This window comes from Ciconia boyciana, chromosome 3, assembly GCF_034638445.1.
Source record: "Ciconia boyciana chromosome 3, ASM3463844v1, whole genome shotgun sequence".
Taxonomy (NCBI): domain Eukaryota; kingdom Metazoa; phylum Chordata; class Aves; order Ciconiiformes; family Ciconiidae; genus Ciconia; species Ciconia boyciana.
In genome coordinates, this window is record NC_132936.1 from 68,379,311 (window position 1) to 68,395,483 (window position 16,173).

At 43.7% G+C, this 16,173-nt stretch overlaps 2 protein-coding genes across 4 annotated transcripts in view; one reads left to right on the plus strand and one right to left on the minus strand.

The window, feature by feature from the left end:
* Positions 1–197, plus strand: part of PEX3 (peroxisomal biogenesis factor 3) — a 20,784-nt gene extending 20,587 nt beyond the window's left edge. For both annotated transcript variants that reach the window (XM_072856004.1, XM_072856005.1), the window contains one exon: positions 60–197. In XM_072856004.1, coding sequence (XP_072712105.1) covers positions 60–143 — 84 coding nt within the window. In that variant the 3' untranslated portion in view covers positions 144–197. The remainder of the gene's footprint in view (positions 1–59) is intronic.
* On the minus strand, positions 57–13,169 carry FUCA2 (alpha-L-fucosidase 2). Of its 2 annotated transcripts, none has more exons than XM_072856001.1 (7): positions 12,801–13,169; positions 9,501–9,688; positions 7,457–7,796; positions 6,615–6,825; positions 4,996–5,186; positions 3,630–3,738; positions 57–2,130 (listed from the first exon to the last, which is right to left on the minus strand). In XM_072856001.1, the coding sequence occupies exons 1-7, from the start codon at positions 13,022–13,024 to the stop codon at positions 1,990–1,992; spliced, it is 1,404 nt and encodes a 467-aa protein (XP_072712102.1). In that variant the 5' UTR covers positions 13,025–13,169; the 3' UTR covers positions 57–1,989. The 2 variants fall into 2 exon arrangements, with proteins under 2 accessions (XP_072712102.1, XP_072712104.1); XM_072856003.1 differs by lacking the exon at positions 12,801–13,169 and adding an exon at positions 12,578–12,769.
* Positions 13,170–16,173: the final 3,004 nt, after the last annotated feature.

Sequence of the window (16,173 nt, forward strand, 5' to 3'; positions counted from 1 at the left end):
AACCAGAATAGTGGTATATGTATTTGATTAAGCAAATTTATTCTTTAAATTTCTTCCAGGACCTCTTGATGATGGAACAAGTGAAAGATTTTGCTGCTAATGTTTATGAAGCTTTCAGTACCCCTCAGCAACTAGAGAAATGAACTGCACATTTATAGGAATAGATTGTGTATTTATAACAAACCCCTTGTGACTACTGATGAGACTTGGGTTAATTTTATAATGGTGTAGGAGTGGTAGACCAGCAGAAAGAACATTCTGAAAAAAGTGGGAGTGAGCCCATACTTGTTCTAATAGAATTCTGTTTCAAACAGCCATTAAAAATATTCTTGTTGAAAGAATAACTGTATGTAAAAACTTTTCTATTAAAAAAGTGGTTGAACTCTTCCATAATTCATTTTATTATTTTTATTGCATCTGAAAGGCATCTGGTGGCAGTATTACAACAAGTTACTAAAAAACCCATTTGTTTGCCTGGGGTGTGTAAGTTTTGGAAAAAATTAATGATAGTGATCTAAGAATAGCACAGAGTAGCAGAATGAAGTAAGGCTTCCTTCTTCTCCCAAATTTTTCTTTTTATAAAGGAAAACTATTTTTCCCTTAACTTTACAAATGTTATTCCAAAGAGTGTCTCATTCTTCAGAAGGCCTTTGCCAACTGATGCACGTTCCTCTTGAACAAGCTGGGGGGGTGCTGTCTCTGTTACTTAATACTAAAGGAATGTGGATTTTTAGAAGTTCTCTTGTTTATGCTGTTCAAACAGCTACACTGTACACATTAACTTGTAAATATTTTATCTTAATTTGTATTAATTTTGAGCCCAATTGTCTGTATTGTAATAAAATATTTTAATGTAACATTTGTGCGTGTATTAACATTACTAGCGGGAAAGGCAATAACCTCATTTGGCCCATCATTCAAAATCTGGACATAGTTGAAAGAATGAATTTAACTCAATAATAGTTTTGCATTTACTAACATTACTCAGGAAAAATAAACCTTTGATCTCTACATTGAAACAATTCATGCTTTTTTTTGTCCTATACCTCCCCCTCTTTGCAAACGTCACACTGCAGGTCTGTCCCTACAAATCCTGACACATGATGAGTTTGGGAGTTTCTCAAGTTGGATGCAATCTAGTCTCTGCTTAAAGTGTTGTCTCTCTGGCAAAGTTGAGGCTCCATAGCAACTCCCAGTTATTTATCTTTTTTAAAAAAGTTAGTCATTGAAGTATATGTTTTGTTTAAGAGTCCACAGAAGGCACGCTGGTAACTGTGTAAAAACAATGGCTGTAAACAAGAGTCAGCTTTACCCATATAAAATTATACAAAACAGCAAAAACCCCTCCCCCTTCACTTGTATCCCAGTAATGGATAGAATTACTCAATTAATGATTTCATGATGAGAAATGAAGATGTACATATGCATTGCCTTCATGCATTTGTGATGCATTCCTAACCCTTAGAGGACTGTTCTTGCAGGTACATTACCCTACTCAGCTGAAACTACCAGCTGCCAGTTGTTGCACACAACTGGAAAAAGTTTCTTCTTTTCTCTAAAACTGACAGTTCTTACTGTACAGTTTTGTGGAAGATGTATACCTTCTTTAATGCAAGAAATCTACCTTCCATGCATTTGAAGGCTGGTTTGAGCTAGCTTTGTTCTTTCTCATGACTTGAAAAATCTAGTGCCTGTTTTTTTCCCCCCATTCTTCACATAACTTGGCAAGAAACTGATAAGACAAGCGGAGAGGTCAACAAGGTAGATGCTCAGTTTTTCATACAAGTTCAAAGAAACAAATAGTATGCAGAGATTCAACTTTCTGGTGCTAGATATCATGTGAGGTTCATTCCATTCCATCTGTTAATAACAGCCCACCTTTCAGAAAAGAGTGACATTACTGATGTTTCTCAGTCAAGCAAGTAAGAGTTAGAAAGCAGCGATGAGAAACTGGGCAAACCATCAGCATTCCCTCCAGCAGTGTATGGCTCAGTTTACGTCAGTCAGTTGCAAAGTCCAGCCCCACTGACATGGCAATTGCTTAGGAGTTAATTGAGGTAGAGCTATCACAATTCCCTTTTCTCCCAGTGCAACCCATTTCAGTGGTTCCTTGTAGCCAATCAGCTTCACCTGAGATGATAGAAATGCACACTATAGTTAGAACAGTGCCTTTTCAAAGTGCATATAATTGCAAAATTGACAAATTAGATGTTGTTCCATAGCTGCTTTACTGTCCAATTATCCGTAAATGCCACTTATCAGCCCTATCAGTGATAAAACAATGATTAAAGGTAGTAGAAAAATACTTGCAAAGTAGGTATGTAAGTAACAAAGCTATGATGTTGGGTCTTGAGAAGTACTTAGGTCTGTTAAGAGGTACATAAACGCTTTTCAGAAGTATTTGAGATGGCACTTGGGTCTACGCAGGGATCCAGGTACCACAGTACACAGCTTTGTATCACCTGTTTCCGAAATGCTTTTTTCCCATGGTGGAACTTGTAGTCTTGAGTGAGCAATATTTCTTAGAGTGCAGCCAGAGATCTCAGAACAAAGCTGACCTGAAGAACCTCTCCACTAAACACACACACAAATAGGTTTTATGGTGAGACTCTTACGCCAGCTGGTGAAATGCTGAAAATAGTGAAGCAGCTGAAGACCAGTCTCTGCCCCTGAGGAATGTTACTCTCTTGTGCACATATAGTCTAGATGCCTCTACAAAATTTAAGATGCATCTACATCATTTCTGAAATTACTCCTTCTTCCTTATCGCAGAGCTGTCTTGGCACTAACTAGATTCTTTTCATATGGAACTAGATCAGAAGAGACAGCCTAGAAACACCCTTAATGCATTTCAGCAGCTAGTGGACATCCAATGCATGAGACCAGGATAGAGCTAAGCCGAAGTGAATCCCCACCGTAAGTGCATGGTGTTGATATTAAGTCCTGAGCACCAGCTGTTCTGCTCTATAAATCTGCTTCCATTGGGTTACGTTACTTGCTAGTGTAGGTGTGGCATCAGTGTTCTCAACTTCAGACCACCGCTTGCTCCAAGACACACATCTAGGCTTGCACTGACTTCCTGTTTAGCATCCCTGGGCAATGAAAACATCTGCATGCTTCCCCTTTGTGCAAGGCTTCGACTTGAAACTACTGCACCATTACAGCAATTACAGTATCACCAAAGTAATGAGGATGACTACTTATAAAAAAAGGTCATGCTGAGTTAGAGTCTACACAGGAAACAGGAGGGGGCGGCAGGTTTTTTTTCCTGCTGCTTGTCCTCTTTTTATGATCCTTAGTTTGCAAGCTAAAACATCCCAGCAACGATTCAGTCTAACTTTGTCTGCTGGAGAAGAAACATCCCACTGGGAGGACTATGACAAGGAGGTCCCAGAATGAAAACAAACATTTTGCTGGGTCTCTTCCAAAGAGTACTCTTAGGTACTCTGTCCTAAGAGTTATGCATTCCCAAAGATGCCAGAAACTCAAATAAACACTGTTGGAACATGACAAATCCTAGAGGTGTTTTCCATCAGAGTATGTTCTTTTCTTGCACTGTGTCTTAAAAGCCTCACTGTTCTACAGGGAAGGCGGGGGAGTGGGGCTGTGTGGGGTGTCTTGTCTTTTACCTGTGTTTCTCCAAGCTTAGCCTGTGGCTCACCAAGTTCTAGAGTCCCAGAGACTGGCCAGTTAAGGAAGATAGCGTTGACTTTGCCTTCTTTAGGGCTGAAAGTGTACCTGGTTGGAAATGAGGAACAGAAATGCATGTCAGTTTTTCCTTATAAATCTTCTGAAGTGATACATAGAGTGCTTTCAAGACTGGAAAAATGGATTTGAAAAGTCGCCATTAATTACATTTTCACACACATAACCATCTTTTCAGACAATTTATAGCCTTTAATAAAGTACTGTTCCTTGAAAATATGTTCCAACAAACTAGAGGTAATAAAGACTATTAAAGAACTGAATTTAGGGGTAAACATCTGCAGTAACTTTACCAAGCATATAATAACTCACTGCTGCTCAGCCATGTAGGAAGGTGGTACTTGCAGGGCAGGGGGAATCATTAACAGATACTCGTGAGTTATATTCAGAAAAATATGGTAATTCACATCGGTACACAAACATACAGACATTCCACTAAAAAAAAAAATTAACAAGAGTATGTGCAACAATGAAGTTTCCACCTTGCATAGCTAGGTTTTTAAAAAATTAATTTCAGCAGACATTATCTACAGTATGTCCTTGGAAATCTTGTGGCATACATTTGAAACATTCCTCCCTCCTTCCTTCATTTAGTTATAATTTTTTATTGCTCTTGGAATTGGTTTTACTAAACAGTCAACAGTTCAGCATTTGAAGGCTAAAGCCAGATAGCCAAATCTTACTGGGAACAGGAGTAAAAAGGCCCACTGAGGCAGAGAAGAGGGTCAAGACCAAAACCCTGATGGATCATTAAGGCATTAGAGCAGCTATGAGGCACAAAGGCAGAGGAGAGTCCAGAGACCAGCTGAATTTAGTGATCAAACAATTGCTGTTATCTCCCCATGCATTTTTACCTTAAAAAGAAATGCAGAATATGCTAGACTGGTTTCTAGTTTCTTTCTCTCCCCTCTTTCTCTCCAAACAGTGACGTGAAGTATTCCTTTGTACAGATAAACACTTCATAGCCGTTTTATATTTCTGGATTTATATTTTTTCTTATAGTTTCTGTTCCCAGCTACACTAAGATGCACAAGATCACTAAGGAAATGCCTGCAACATTCCCTTCAGCCTCGGCATCATGCCGAAACTACATTCTCCAACACCCGTCATCTACCTACAGTTTTATACACACTTCCATGTGCAGTTACTTCAACTGACAAAAGGGTTAATTTCTTCACAGCATACAAAGTAAGATGGTGATTTCTGTAAGATCAAGTCATTAAGAATTTCAAAATTTCACAGACACTGCTGCTGCTTTAGGCAGCCTACACTTTGATTCAGTAGCCTTACCACACTTCTGGTGTGACCGTGTCGTTCTGTGCTCTCCATGGTTTTGTTCCATAGATGGCTTCTCCGTTGACTTTCAGCCAGGCACCCATCTGCCTCAGGCGTTCCTCAAATATAACAGCAATGCGACCATCGTGAGTGGGCCCGATATTCATCAAGAGATTTCCTCCACAAGACACTGTTTCTACAAGTTGCTGAAATGTTTTTAAACACATACACAGAACATATGGTTACTACTAATGAAATCATATATTTGAAGTTCTTTCTAAAGCCAGGCACACTGCTTCAGAACGATGAAATGAACGAGTTCTCTTACTGCTGCATGTTTAGACTTTGGGGGTCATCCCAACAGTCAATACAAAATTTAAGCTCACATAAAACAAAGCTCTGCTGTCAATTTTTATGGCAGAAAACAGCCCAAGATACATTTTTGCACCAAAGTGTCTGACTGAATCTACATTAGAATCAGATCCTACAACCTTTTAACATTTTGACTTCTGCAGGAATTTCATGAGGGTTTTACCCATAGAATGGATAGATGATTTCTCTATGCGAGAGGAGAATAAGGCTAATAGATGGCACTTCATTTTTACTGAAGCTGAGAGAAGCAACTTCCTTCTTCTTCCTCTGTTTGATGCTCTCCCTATTTTACAGAAACATCTGTAAAACATTAGGAAGCTTTCTACAGAGTCCATAAATATTTGTGTTCACATCCACACTGCCCTCCAGAGATCGTGGACTGAGATGCACAAGCCTGAGGAACAGAGAGCTGGAGACAAGCTACTGAATGAATTTAAACCTTCTGCCTCTGAAAAGAGGTTATGTCAATTTGAAATTATCTTTTGCAAGGACACTACTAGGAATAGATTTGGACTAAGCAACAATAACAAACAATCTTCCCCTCATTAGCTGAATTTTGCAATTAAATGCATTTATCTGAAGGATCGATCAGTCTTCCTTTCATTCAGTTTTCCTAAGCTTCAAGTCTTTTTTTAATACCTTACACTAGCAAAGGGAATCCATGTTCTATTAACACCAGCTGTCTGCATCTGCTCGTGTTTATCTGTATGTCTGTAATACATGTGTTGGGTTTCTTCTCTAAATGAAGTGGGATGAAAGGAAAGTTTCTCGCTACAAGGTAAAAAGAGTATTAAGAGTTATAAACTGTTTCTAGCTAGAAGCGGGGAGGGCGGGGGGGGAAGATGTAGCCTTCAGTCAGGAGTTCCTAAACAGGAACTGTAAAACTGTAACTGTTTGCTTCTCATCAACTTAGAGGTGCAGTTACTAGAAAAACTTAGTAGAAAAGGTAATTATGAGTCTCTTCAGATCAGTCTTTGGCCAGTTACTCACAGGGGAAACAGCTTCTAAGAAACTGACTGAATTTTTACTAGCTAATTTTTCTCTTAGTCATTTCTATAAAATTAATAAGAATTACATGGATATTCCATTCTGCCAGTGTTAGGCTGCAAATGAACAAAATGATTTATTATTTCATCAATTCATTATTCAATTAAAATAATATTTTTATAAAAATAGATACGTAATTGAAATGTTATATAGCATAACATAATGATCAGGAGGGAGAATCAGAAGTTGCAAGCAACTCCTTTGTCCCACTGTACCTTCACCAAGTCCTCAGTTGTGAGGTAATCGTCAAGTTGTGTGTTCCTCCTGTACCCCCACGACCTCTTGTCAATAGTCATACAGTTCTCCCACTTGTGAGGCAGGAGGTGGCCAGGGTTATACCGGTCACTACAAGTGTAGAAGCCACCATGTGTACAGATGCTGCCAACTCCCCAGCGGTCATTGGTCACAACTGTGTCCCGGACTGGACTGGAAACAGAGAAATTTTTGGTTTATGATTTTTATTCTAAAAAACGTAGTCACAGCCAATGTAATCCCTTCCCCCCAACACCCCCCTCCCTTCAGGAAACTATCATTTAGGTTGACTTCTGCACTATTAATTTATTACAGTTAGATTAAGTGCCATTTCAGGAATCCTAATCTCATCCCTTCCTAGTAAAAGGTCCAGATTGGCATTTCTTAGGGAAATATGCTGCGGACTTTCACAGGAGGTCTGCCAGAAATCAGCCTGCACTTCACATCCACTGCCAGATGTTCAGTCTGCAATGACAACAATGTACCCGTATTCTCAAACTATCCTGCTATCCTGTTTGTCTGTGCAGTAGACAATACTTAGGGAAGAATATGATTAGGTAGAATAGCCAATACCATCTTAACTGATTAATTTGCAAATGTGATTAAAAAAGTATGAAACAGTCTTTTTCTAAAGCAAGCCTTGATAGTTCTAGGGAAGACCTGGATTCTATGTTTCAGGAAAACTAATATTTAGTTAAGTCCTCATAAGTAGGGGTAACAGGTTCCACAAAATATGCAGAAAATGAGACAAACTAGACATAGAGCAGAATTTCAGATAAGAAGCTAAAACAGCATCTTTATGTACCTGTCATTATACAGCCAAGCCAAGAAACCAGTGCTGTTCCAGTAAGTATCTGGGGCATTTCCATCCCCATCAGACCAAACTATTTCTGGTTGGTACTTGGTCACAATTTCATAGAGTTCTGGTAATGATTTACCGGTTGGAAACTTTCTTGTCTTAAAGGCATTAGTGGCATCCTCAAGGAAGAGGGGATTAAACCATTCGAACAGGGAGTGATATAACCCAAAATGCAAGTCAGTCCTGTTTCTAACAGATGTTGCTAGTTCAGCCACAAGATCTCGTTTTGGTCCCACATCAACAGCATTCCAGTTCCAAGAATATTTGGACTCCCACAAAGTAAAGCCTGAAAAGAGAAAAATCAAAGGATGAGAAAGGGAAGTAGAAGAGGGGAAGTTATATTTCCTCCTTCTAGAAAGTAGTTTGCAAGTGTGTTGCAAAAAACAGATATAAAATAATAAAAATCATAGATGTAATAATATTGTTATCGTGGTATAGAGTATGCCTATAATCTGTTCATGCACGATGATAGTAGTCATAACATCAGAACACCATGCCAGATATGTTTATGTATTTTTTTATTCATACACATATGCGTTTATATTTTTATATATATAAAACATTCAATTTTCCAGTTCTGTACTGCTTAGTTTTATTCCTTCTCCTTAATTATTCACTCCATTCATATGTCCCAATTAAGTTAACCAAAAATACAGCAACTTTTGAGGCATCTACATTTTCACTGAATATATCAAATGTGAACTGTGAATACACATTCAACAACTGGAAGATAAAATGCTTTCTCAGTTGCAGAATGCACAAGCTAGCATTTGCATTCAAAGACTATTCTCCTCCCTTCTGTTTAGATCTTATGCAAATGTTCATGTTTCATTTGTCTCGACATTCATAACAGCTCAATCAACTACTCGGTACATGTATATAAGCAGACTGCAAAAACTCCTGAAACAGCTTTTAAAATATCAGTGTTAAATATCAGGAGGGATTTAACATTTCTGACATCCAGCAATCCAGCACAAGCACTTACAAGTACTACTGCACTGCAGACTTCGACCACTGCCAGAGGAGCTCCACTCTCACCTTCAAACTGCTTTATACTCATTGCCTAATAAATCTTGCAATATTTTTTGTGAACTGGACACATGTAATTGCATCGACTAGACAAACAAGCTAAAAATTAATGCCCAAGGCTACAGGACAGACTAAAAGACTCATGGTTCTTTTGAGGCAACTGCGAATTACGCCACGGGCATCAGCAGGATAAAGATTTTATGTGTGTTAGAGCTAAGATTAAAATTCACAAGTTACTAGTTGCCAGTCTTGAACCCACATCTCCCCAAACACCAACAATATTCACTAGATGCACTGTCATATTGCATCTTAGTATATTATGCTTTCTTTGCTACCATGTTTCCTTCCAATCACTTTCTTTTCCTTTACTTTTCTCTGCAGAGTATCTTACAATTACAGTGCCAAAAATCAATCATGCCTGTAAAGTTCCAGACCTGGTTCAAGGTTTTGGCTTCTATGCACTGTATCGGGAAGAGCTATACCCTGTGTACATTTCTAACTCTGAAGCTGACTCCTGGAACATACTCCTGAACTCCTTGGAGAAACCTACAGAGCTTGTTAACTGCCTGTACACAGCAGCCCTCCATGCATGAAGCAGTGTAGGATTCACTTTTGTGGTTCCTTGAGCAATAAACTGCACAATAAAAAATAAACTATGGTTACTGCAGGAAGCTCAGCTGCCTCCACCACTTCAAACTGTCTTACCTACAGCAAGCGAACAATGGCACAATCCATTTCTCCTTCTATGCAAGCTTCATGGTCATAGCATTTGTGTAAGAGCCAGGAAAACGCACACGTATTTCCTGGGTGGTTTGTTTCCTCTTTGGCTGGGTTGGGGCAGGAAACAAACCACCCAGGAAATATGTGTGCGTTTCTCTCTCTCAGCAGGCAGGAAAGTCACCTGGATTTTTCTTCTGTTGACAGAAATACAATTACTAACGTTCACAAACCTTCCACTTACCTTCATGATGTTTTGATGTCAAGACAATGTATTTTGCACCTGAAGCCTTCAGAATATCTGCCCACTGGTTGGGATCAAAGAATTCTGCTGTAAATAGTGGCCCAAAATCTTCATAACTGAATCCAGGGGGGTAATTTGCCTCCATAAATTTCACATAGGGCTCTCTCTTTTCCTTCTGCCAGTACCACCTACAAAATATAGAGCAAAAACATGTCTGCTCGTGTATTTTTAGATAAAGAAAAGAGAATTGAAATAATCAGCTCCTATTTGCGTTCACACTGAGAGGCATGTGCACTGGAGGTACATGACACTAGCAAAGGGGTAAAACTGCTTCTGAACATAACAGTATTAATTACCAAAGATTTCCTTTTCTCTGTTCCCTTTCCCCATGCTCTGCTTCTTTCAAGCACTCCACCTTGGAAAGATCCCAGGATTTCATCTGGAGCCATGTCACAAAGCAACTACACTTGGCAGTCTTATTCAGTACCCAAATCCTGAAACCATACTAGAGAGCACAGGTGCACGGTCCACGTAAGCAGCTCAGGTGGCATGAGGAATGCACTTTTTCTGGACTAACAACTCACCCTCCTCAAGTCTCACATATCAGCCACCAGGCATCTCTGCTCTGCCCCCCACACTGCGACACCTGCAACCCACAAACATGCGGGCCAGCAGCTTTACCTCTCTGCTGGTCCACAGTCCTCTATGCCAAAGGCAGCTGAGTGACCTCATGTGTGAGCGGATGCCCGTGGTTTCAGAGCAGGAGAGAGCTGTGACTGCAGAGCACTGCAGCCGCTGCACACATGAGGCTCTGAAGCAAAGGCACCCTACTAGAAGGCATGTCCTCCAACAACAACCTGCCTCTGCAAGAACCCCACACACTTACAAATGCACCTCCGTCACAGGCTCTAGCATGCAGGCACACACCTACCTTGGTCCACTGGCCAGTGCACACAGATTTAGGAACCAGCAGGAAAAATAAGCTGGCCACCTCTTTTTGCATCCCACCTAGCAAAGGCAGGCACAGTTTCTATCCCATGTTTCCCCATCACATCAATTCCTGATCCAGTATTGTCACTATTCCAACTGGTCTAGTCCGCAGCAAGGTTTGGAGCTTCACTCTGTGGTCCAAGGGTCTTTTCTCACCCTCATGATGGGCAGAGATCATAAATCACCAATGGAGCACTATTTATTTTCAAACTGCTCCATCCCTCCCCTACCTAGCAATGAAAGCGGACCTCCAGAAACAGCATGCAACAGTCCTTACTGCATAAACAGCCTTATTGCTGGAGACCTCCTAACAGCAACATAGGTTGTGACTGCTAATGAGTCTGAAACAGGAAAAGGGTCTGAAAGCATTCACCTTTCTATGAACGAAGCCAAGCAGCAAAAATCCTGTTGGCAAATTTAGACATAAATGAAAACAAATTGAAAGTGAAGGAATAAAACAGGCCAGAATCTGAATGTTTGAAATGTGTTTCCTGTCCTGAGCTGGACTCTGACCTCAGTTCTGTAAGAGCACAGTAACCTATGGATATTGTTGTAACCTTCCCAAACAGACTTCAGCATAAACAAACACAATCTCTGGCAGCCAGTGGGGAAAAAAAAAATAAAGAAAGAGGCCGAGACAGCCTCCCTCCATGAGAGAAACTGAAAAAAAACCCCTCTGACTTTAAAGTATGTAATTGCATAAAGAAACAAATAACATTCTCGCTTCTCTTCGTCACATGGTTTGCTAACAACATGAGCATTTCTACTGTGACAGGATTAGGTTCTAGAAACATCCTGACCAAGGTTATGCAGCTCTGAGGGAAGGAGGACGGGCTGGGTGATATCAGAGTTTATGACCTTCCATTTGAAGCTGCTAACCCAGGACCTCAGTCACCTGACTGCACAGGCTGCCAGAAGGTCCTGAAGCAGCTTCACACCCACATGCCTAAGGACGGGAGACAAGAGAGACATAAAAAACAACTTAATCAACTACATCAGAGTGTTCTGAGGTCTTTTTAGAACAACTACAACAAAAAAAATGGATGCTTGAGCCTGAATCTGTGTACCAGTATCAGAGCACAGCACTTAGAGTAAGGCTTGAACTCAAAGCTAGCCAGCCACCCCCCCCCCCAAGTCATTAATTAGTAAATGGAGTCCACATTTAAAAAACTGCTGAAACCCTTGAACATAGTTCTGAAAAGAGTGGGCCAAATATTGCCTTCAGAAAACCATGGTTTGTTTATATTGATGTTGGTTTGTTTTACAAAATTGCATTTAAGGTTTACCATAGCTCTGCCACAGAGCTGCTGTTATTTTCATGTTGTAAATGATAACGTGACCCACTTGAAGTCATACAGGAAGTATTTGGTAGAGCATGGAAAGAAGATGGCCAAAAAATGCTTAGAGCCAAAGGGCCTGAACCAGTGAACACTAACAAACCAAACATTTTATTCAGCCTTTGAACTAAAATTATTTGAAGGATCAGAGCTTTAGGTTCTTTTAAGTGGAAACTACTCTTTCATAAAAATAATAATAAAAAATAAGAAAACTATTAACAGCACAAAACATGCACGAGAAAACCGCAGGCAGTTTGCCAAGCAAGGGCAGTGATGTAGGGAGCGATGGACTCCCACGCTCCCCGCAGATGATGCCACGGCCCTCCAGCAAGAGCTGCTCAAGGCTCTTTTGGGGAGGCTGGGAGATCCCCAACGCTTGTCCCCACAGAGCCTGGGGAGAGCCCCTTCATCACAGCCCCAGAGAGGTCTCCCTCCGCCACTCAACCGCCTCTTTCACTAACACTGTGGAAACCACATCTTTCAGCTCTACAAGCTCTCTGCTTAACTTGATTAACATTAGCCAACATATTCAAGAGTTTTAGGGCTGGGCAGACAGATGGTCAGACATACCAGAAGCACATCAAACTCTGCGTCCTTCATAAACGGCACCATAGAGTCCGTGGTCTCACTGACCAACCTCAGGCGGAAATAAACCTCTTCCCACACACCTCAGCTCCAGGGTCAGTCTCCAGAGGGGCTTTAAACCTAACCGTGGCTTTGGGGGGGGACGGACACCAAACCAAACCCTACCTGCCCCAAGAGCTGCTCTCGAAGCAAACCCTCAGACCGCTGATACGAGCCATCGGCAGCAGCCGCTATCTCGGTGCGACCCTCCCAGCCGCCCCACGGCGGCCGCGCCCAGGGGCGCCGGGGCCTGAAGGGCTGCGGGGCGCTGCCGCCGGGGAGGCCGCTGCGGCCGGCGGGGCGGGGGCCAGGGCCAGGGCCAGGGCCAGGGCCAGGCCGGAGAGCTCACCAGAACCACTCGCTGCCGAAGCTGGGCACCGAGAACACGCCCCAGTGGATGAAGATGCCAAACTTCGCCTCGTCAAACCAGGCGGGCAGCGGCCGGGCGTCCAGCGAGCCCCAGGTGGGCTCGTAGCGGGGCCGCCCGCCGCCGCTCGGCGGCCGCGCCGGCAGGAACCCGGGCAGCCCCAGCAGCAGCAGCAGCAGCGCGGCGCGGACGGGGGGGCCCGACATGGCGGCAGCGGGCTGGGGCGAAGCGGCGCCTCCGGGCGGGGGTCGCCGCGCTGCGCGGCCGCGCCGGGGAGGCCGCTGGCCGGGGGTAGGGGGCACGGGCGGGGCGGGCCGGGGCGCAAGGCGGGCTCAGGCTCTCCCCGCCCCGCCGCCCGCTCCGCCGGAGCTCGCCGCCCTCCGGCCGAAAGGCAGCCTGTCTCTACCGCCTGCGGGTGAAGGGCTCCGGCTCTGCCCCTCCCAAGGCTCGCCCCCGCCGTGTCCTTCCCCTGCTCTGTGTGGAGAAGCGCGCCGGCCGCTGGGGTCTCGTCCCGTCGGTGCTGTTTTATCTGGCTGCTCGATCACAAATTGTCACCTGGATTTTAAGGATTTGAAGAAAATGAAGTAACTGACTTCTGCCTTGGCCAACGCCTCACCGTGCTCCTCCTGCCCCCTCCCACCCCCGGCGCTGACCCCCCCAGGCTGGCCGCCCGCTCGGCCCTGCGAGGCTCCTCAGAGCCCTCCTCGTCGGGGAGAGCACCGGCCGTTCTCCTTCAGCGCTTGCCCGAAAGCTGCCTGCCGGGTCTGCCGGGTCTGCAGCCTGGTCCCGTCTTGCGGGTTAGCCCGGCAGGCAGCTAAGCACCACACAGCCGGTCGCTCACTCCCCCGCAGTGGGATGGGGGAGAGAATCGGGAAAAAAGGTAAAACTCACGGGTCGAGATAAAGGCAATTTAATAGGACAGAAAAGAAAGGGAAATAAATAATAATGATAAAAGAATATACAAAACAAGTGATGCACAATGTAATTGCTCACCACCAACCAACCGATGCCCAGCCAGTCCCCCAGCAGCGGCTCCCCAGCCAACCTCCCCCCTAGTTTATTGCTGAGCATGACGCCATATGTTAGGGAATAGCCCTTTGGCCAGCTGGGGTCAGCTGTCCCAGCTGTGTCCCCTCCCAGCTTCTTGTGCACCCCCAGCCTACTCGCTGGTGGGGTGGGGTGAGCAGCAGAAAAGGCCTTGACTCTGTGCAAGCACTGCTCAGCAGTAACTAAAACATCCCTGTGTTATCAACATTATTCTCATCCTAAATCCAAAACACAGCACTATACCAGCTACTAGAAAGAAAATTAACTCTGTCCCAGCCGAAAACAGGACATCCAGTCTGAGTCTTGGATCTGCAGCCAGGGTCTGCTTCAGAGGTGGCCTTGGCAGACTGCTGTATTTGCCCTTCCTGCCTGCTTCCAACCACAGGTACAGGTTCACCTCCCTTCCCCTCCCTTCCCCCTTCCCTTCCCTCCCTTCCCTCTTCCCTTCCCTCTTCCCTTCCCCCTTCCCTTCCCTTCCCTTCCCTTCCCTTCCCTTCCCTTCCCTTCCCTTCCCTTCCCTTCCCTTCCCTTCCCTTCCCTTCCCTTCCCTTCCCTTCCCTTCCCTTCCCTTCCCTTCCCTTCCCTCGCTGTGCAGCTCCAGTACATGATGGCTTCCAGGGTAGCGAGATGCCCCAAAGCCTGTCAAGGAGGTATTTCCTTGACCATTAGAACAGCTTCAGAGGAAGCCTGTGCTGAAGCTGCCTTGTTTCAGTAGATGACACTTTGCATTTGTGCTGTCGATCATGGGGGGCAGGCACGTACTTTAAAAGATGCATCTTCCAGCATCTTTGTAGCCCATGCTGGCACTTCTCCTATCTTTCCCAAAGCCCAAATTGTATATTTTTGCATCAGACCCCAGCAGCCATAGGACAGCCTTTGTGAAATAATTTGGTTTAATCAGCAAATACTAACTTTTCAAAATCATCACCATGAATGGAAATTTCTTAGACAATCTCACCAAAACAGTTAAAAATGAATGAGTAGACAACTGAATTAATCTCTCTCCACCTGGGAAGGATGCATACTTTACTGCTGTTCTATGGAAACAGAACTTCAGTTCCCAGAGCCATTAACCACAGCTGTTGTATTTCATCCAAGAGTATCTAAAGGGCTGTGAAAACGGAAATTACATACTTTTTTAGTATTTTCATTTATGTACATACCTTGAAGAGTGTATTAAGTTACAGGCTGATAAAAAACCTCATGACTTCCATGGTATCATTTTCTGACTGACTGTTCACATTACTGTGATTTACAAAAGCACTTTGATATCACAATAGGAGCCTCTTCATATTTCTTTTACATTCAGTGTTGACCTACTTTATGTCTTCTCTTACCTTCACCCCTTTAGATGTCACTTTGCTTCTCAAAAGGAATCCTTAAATGCCTCTGACCTCTTGCTATGGTACCTTTTCTAGTTTATCTTTGGATTTCTTCATGTTCTCCTTTTCTTTTTGATCATACCAAAGGATTGCAGACACTGAGCAGCTCCTTAATGTGGGAATTTTGAAGTCGACTCTCTGAAGCTTATTCTGTACAGCATGCCAAAGTTACAACTGCTCTGTGGCTCAAAATGCTTTGAAGGAAAAATGATTTAAGAAAAGCTCAGGGGTCTGACCCAAAGCCCACTGACATCAGTGACCTGCCATCGACTTTGGTGAGATTTGGAGCAGGAACTGTGTATTTCAATAATGAACTTGATCACATCCTTTAAAGTAAAGAAAAAAAAAAAAGAAAAAGAAAAAAATAGAAAACAGTTCAGTAAATAGCAGCCATGAGTACACTTCTGATTAAGGCATAAACAGGTTCAGAAAATGTCACCAGCCCACACAGGCACAGCTACTGAAATCTCCAGTGAGGGAAAAGGTCCTCAGTGCACAGTCACATCTGTAATGATGCAAGCTGCAAAGGGTAAATAATAAAAATAGTACACTCTAAGATTTTGTGAATAATGCAAGACCGGTGTCTGAGACTGCAGGAAGCTCTCTAAACCGGGATGCAGCATGTCTGCCTGCACGGTGCTGGAGCCACCGGGCCCCCGCAGGAAAGCCTGCAAGCGTGGAGCTCGCTGCTGTGCCCCACGAGGAGAAGCCCCTGCCTCTCACTCTCGCAGCACAGTCCCACTGGGAAAGCTCTCCGCAGCTAGGGAAGGAGCAGGCTGGTCTGTCAGCGAGAGGGAAGAAGGAGAGGAAATAATGAATGCAACTCCCTGGGAGACACTGAGCAGAAAAGACCTTTTGACCTGTCTAATGGCTGACATACGAGACTCATGTACTGGATCGATCTCTTGGACAAAGGCGAAGGGTGC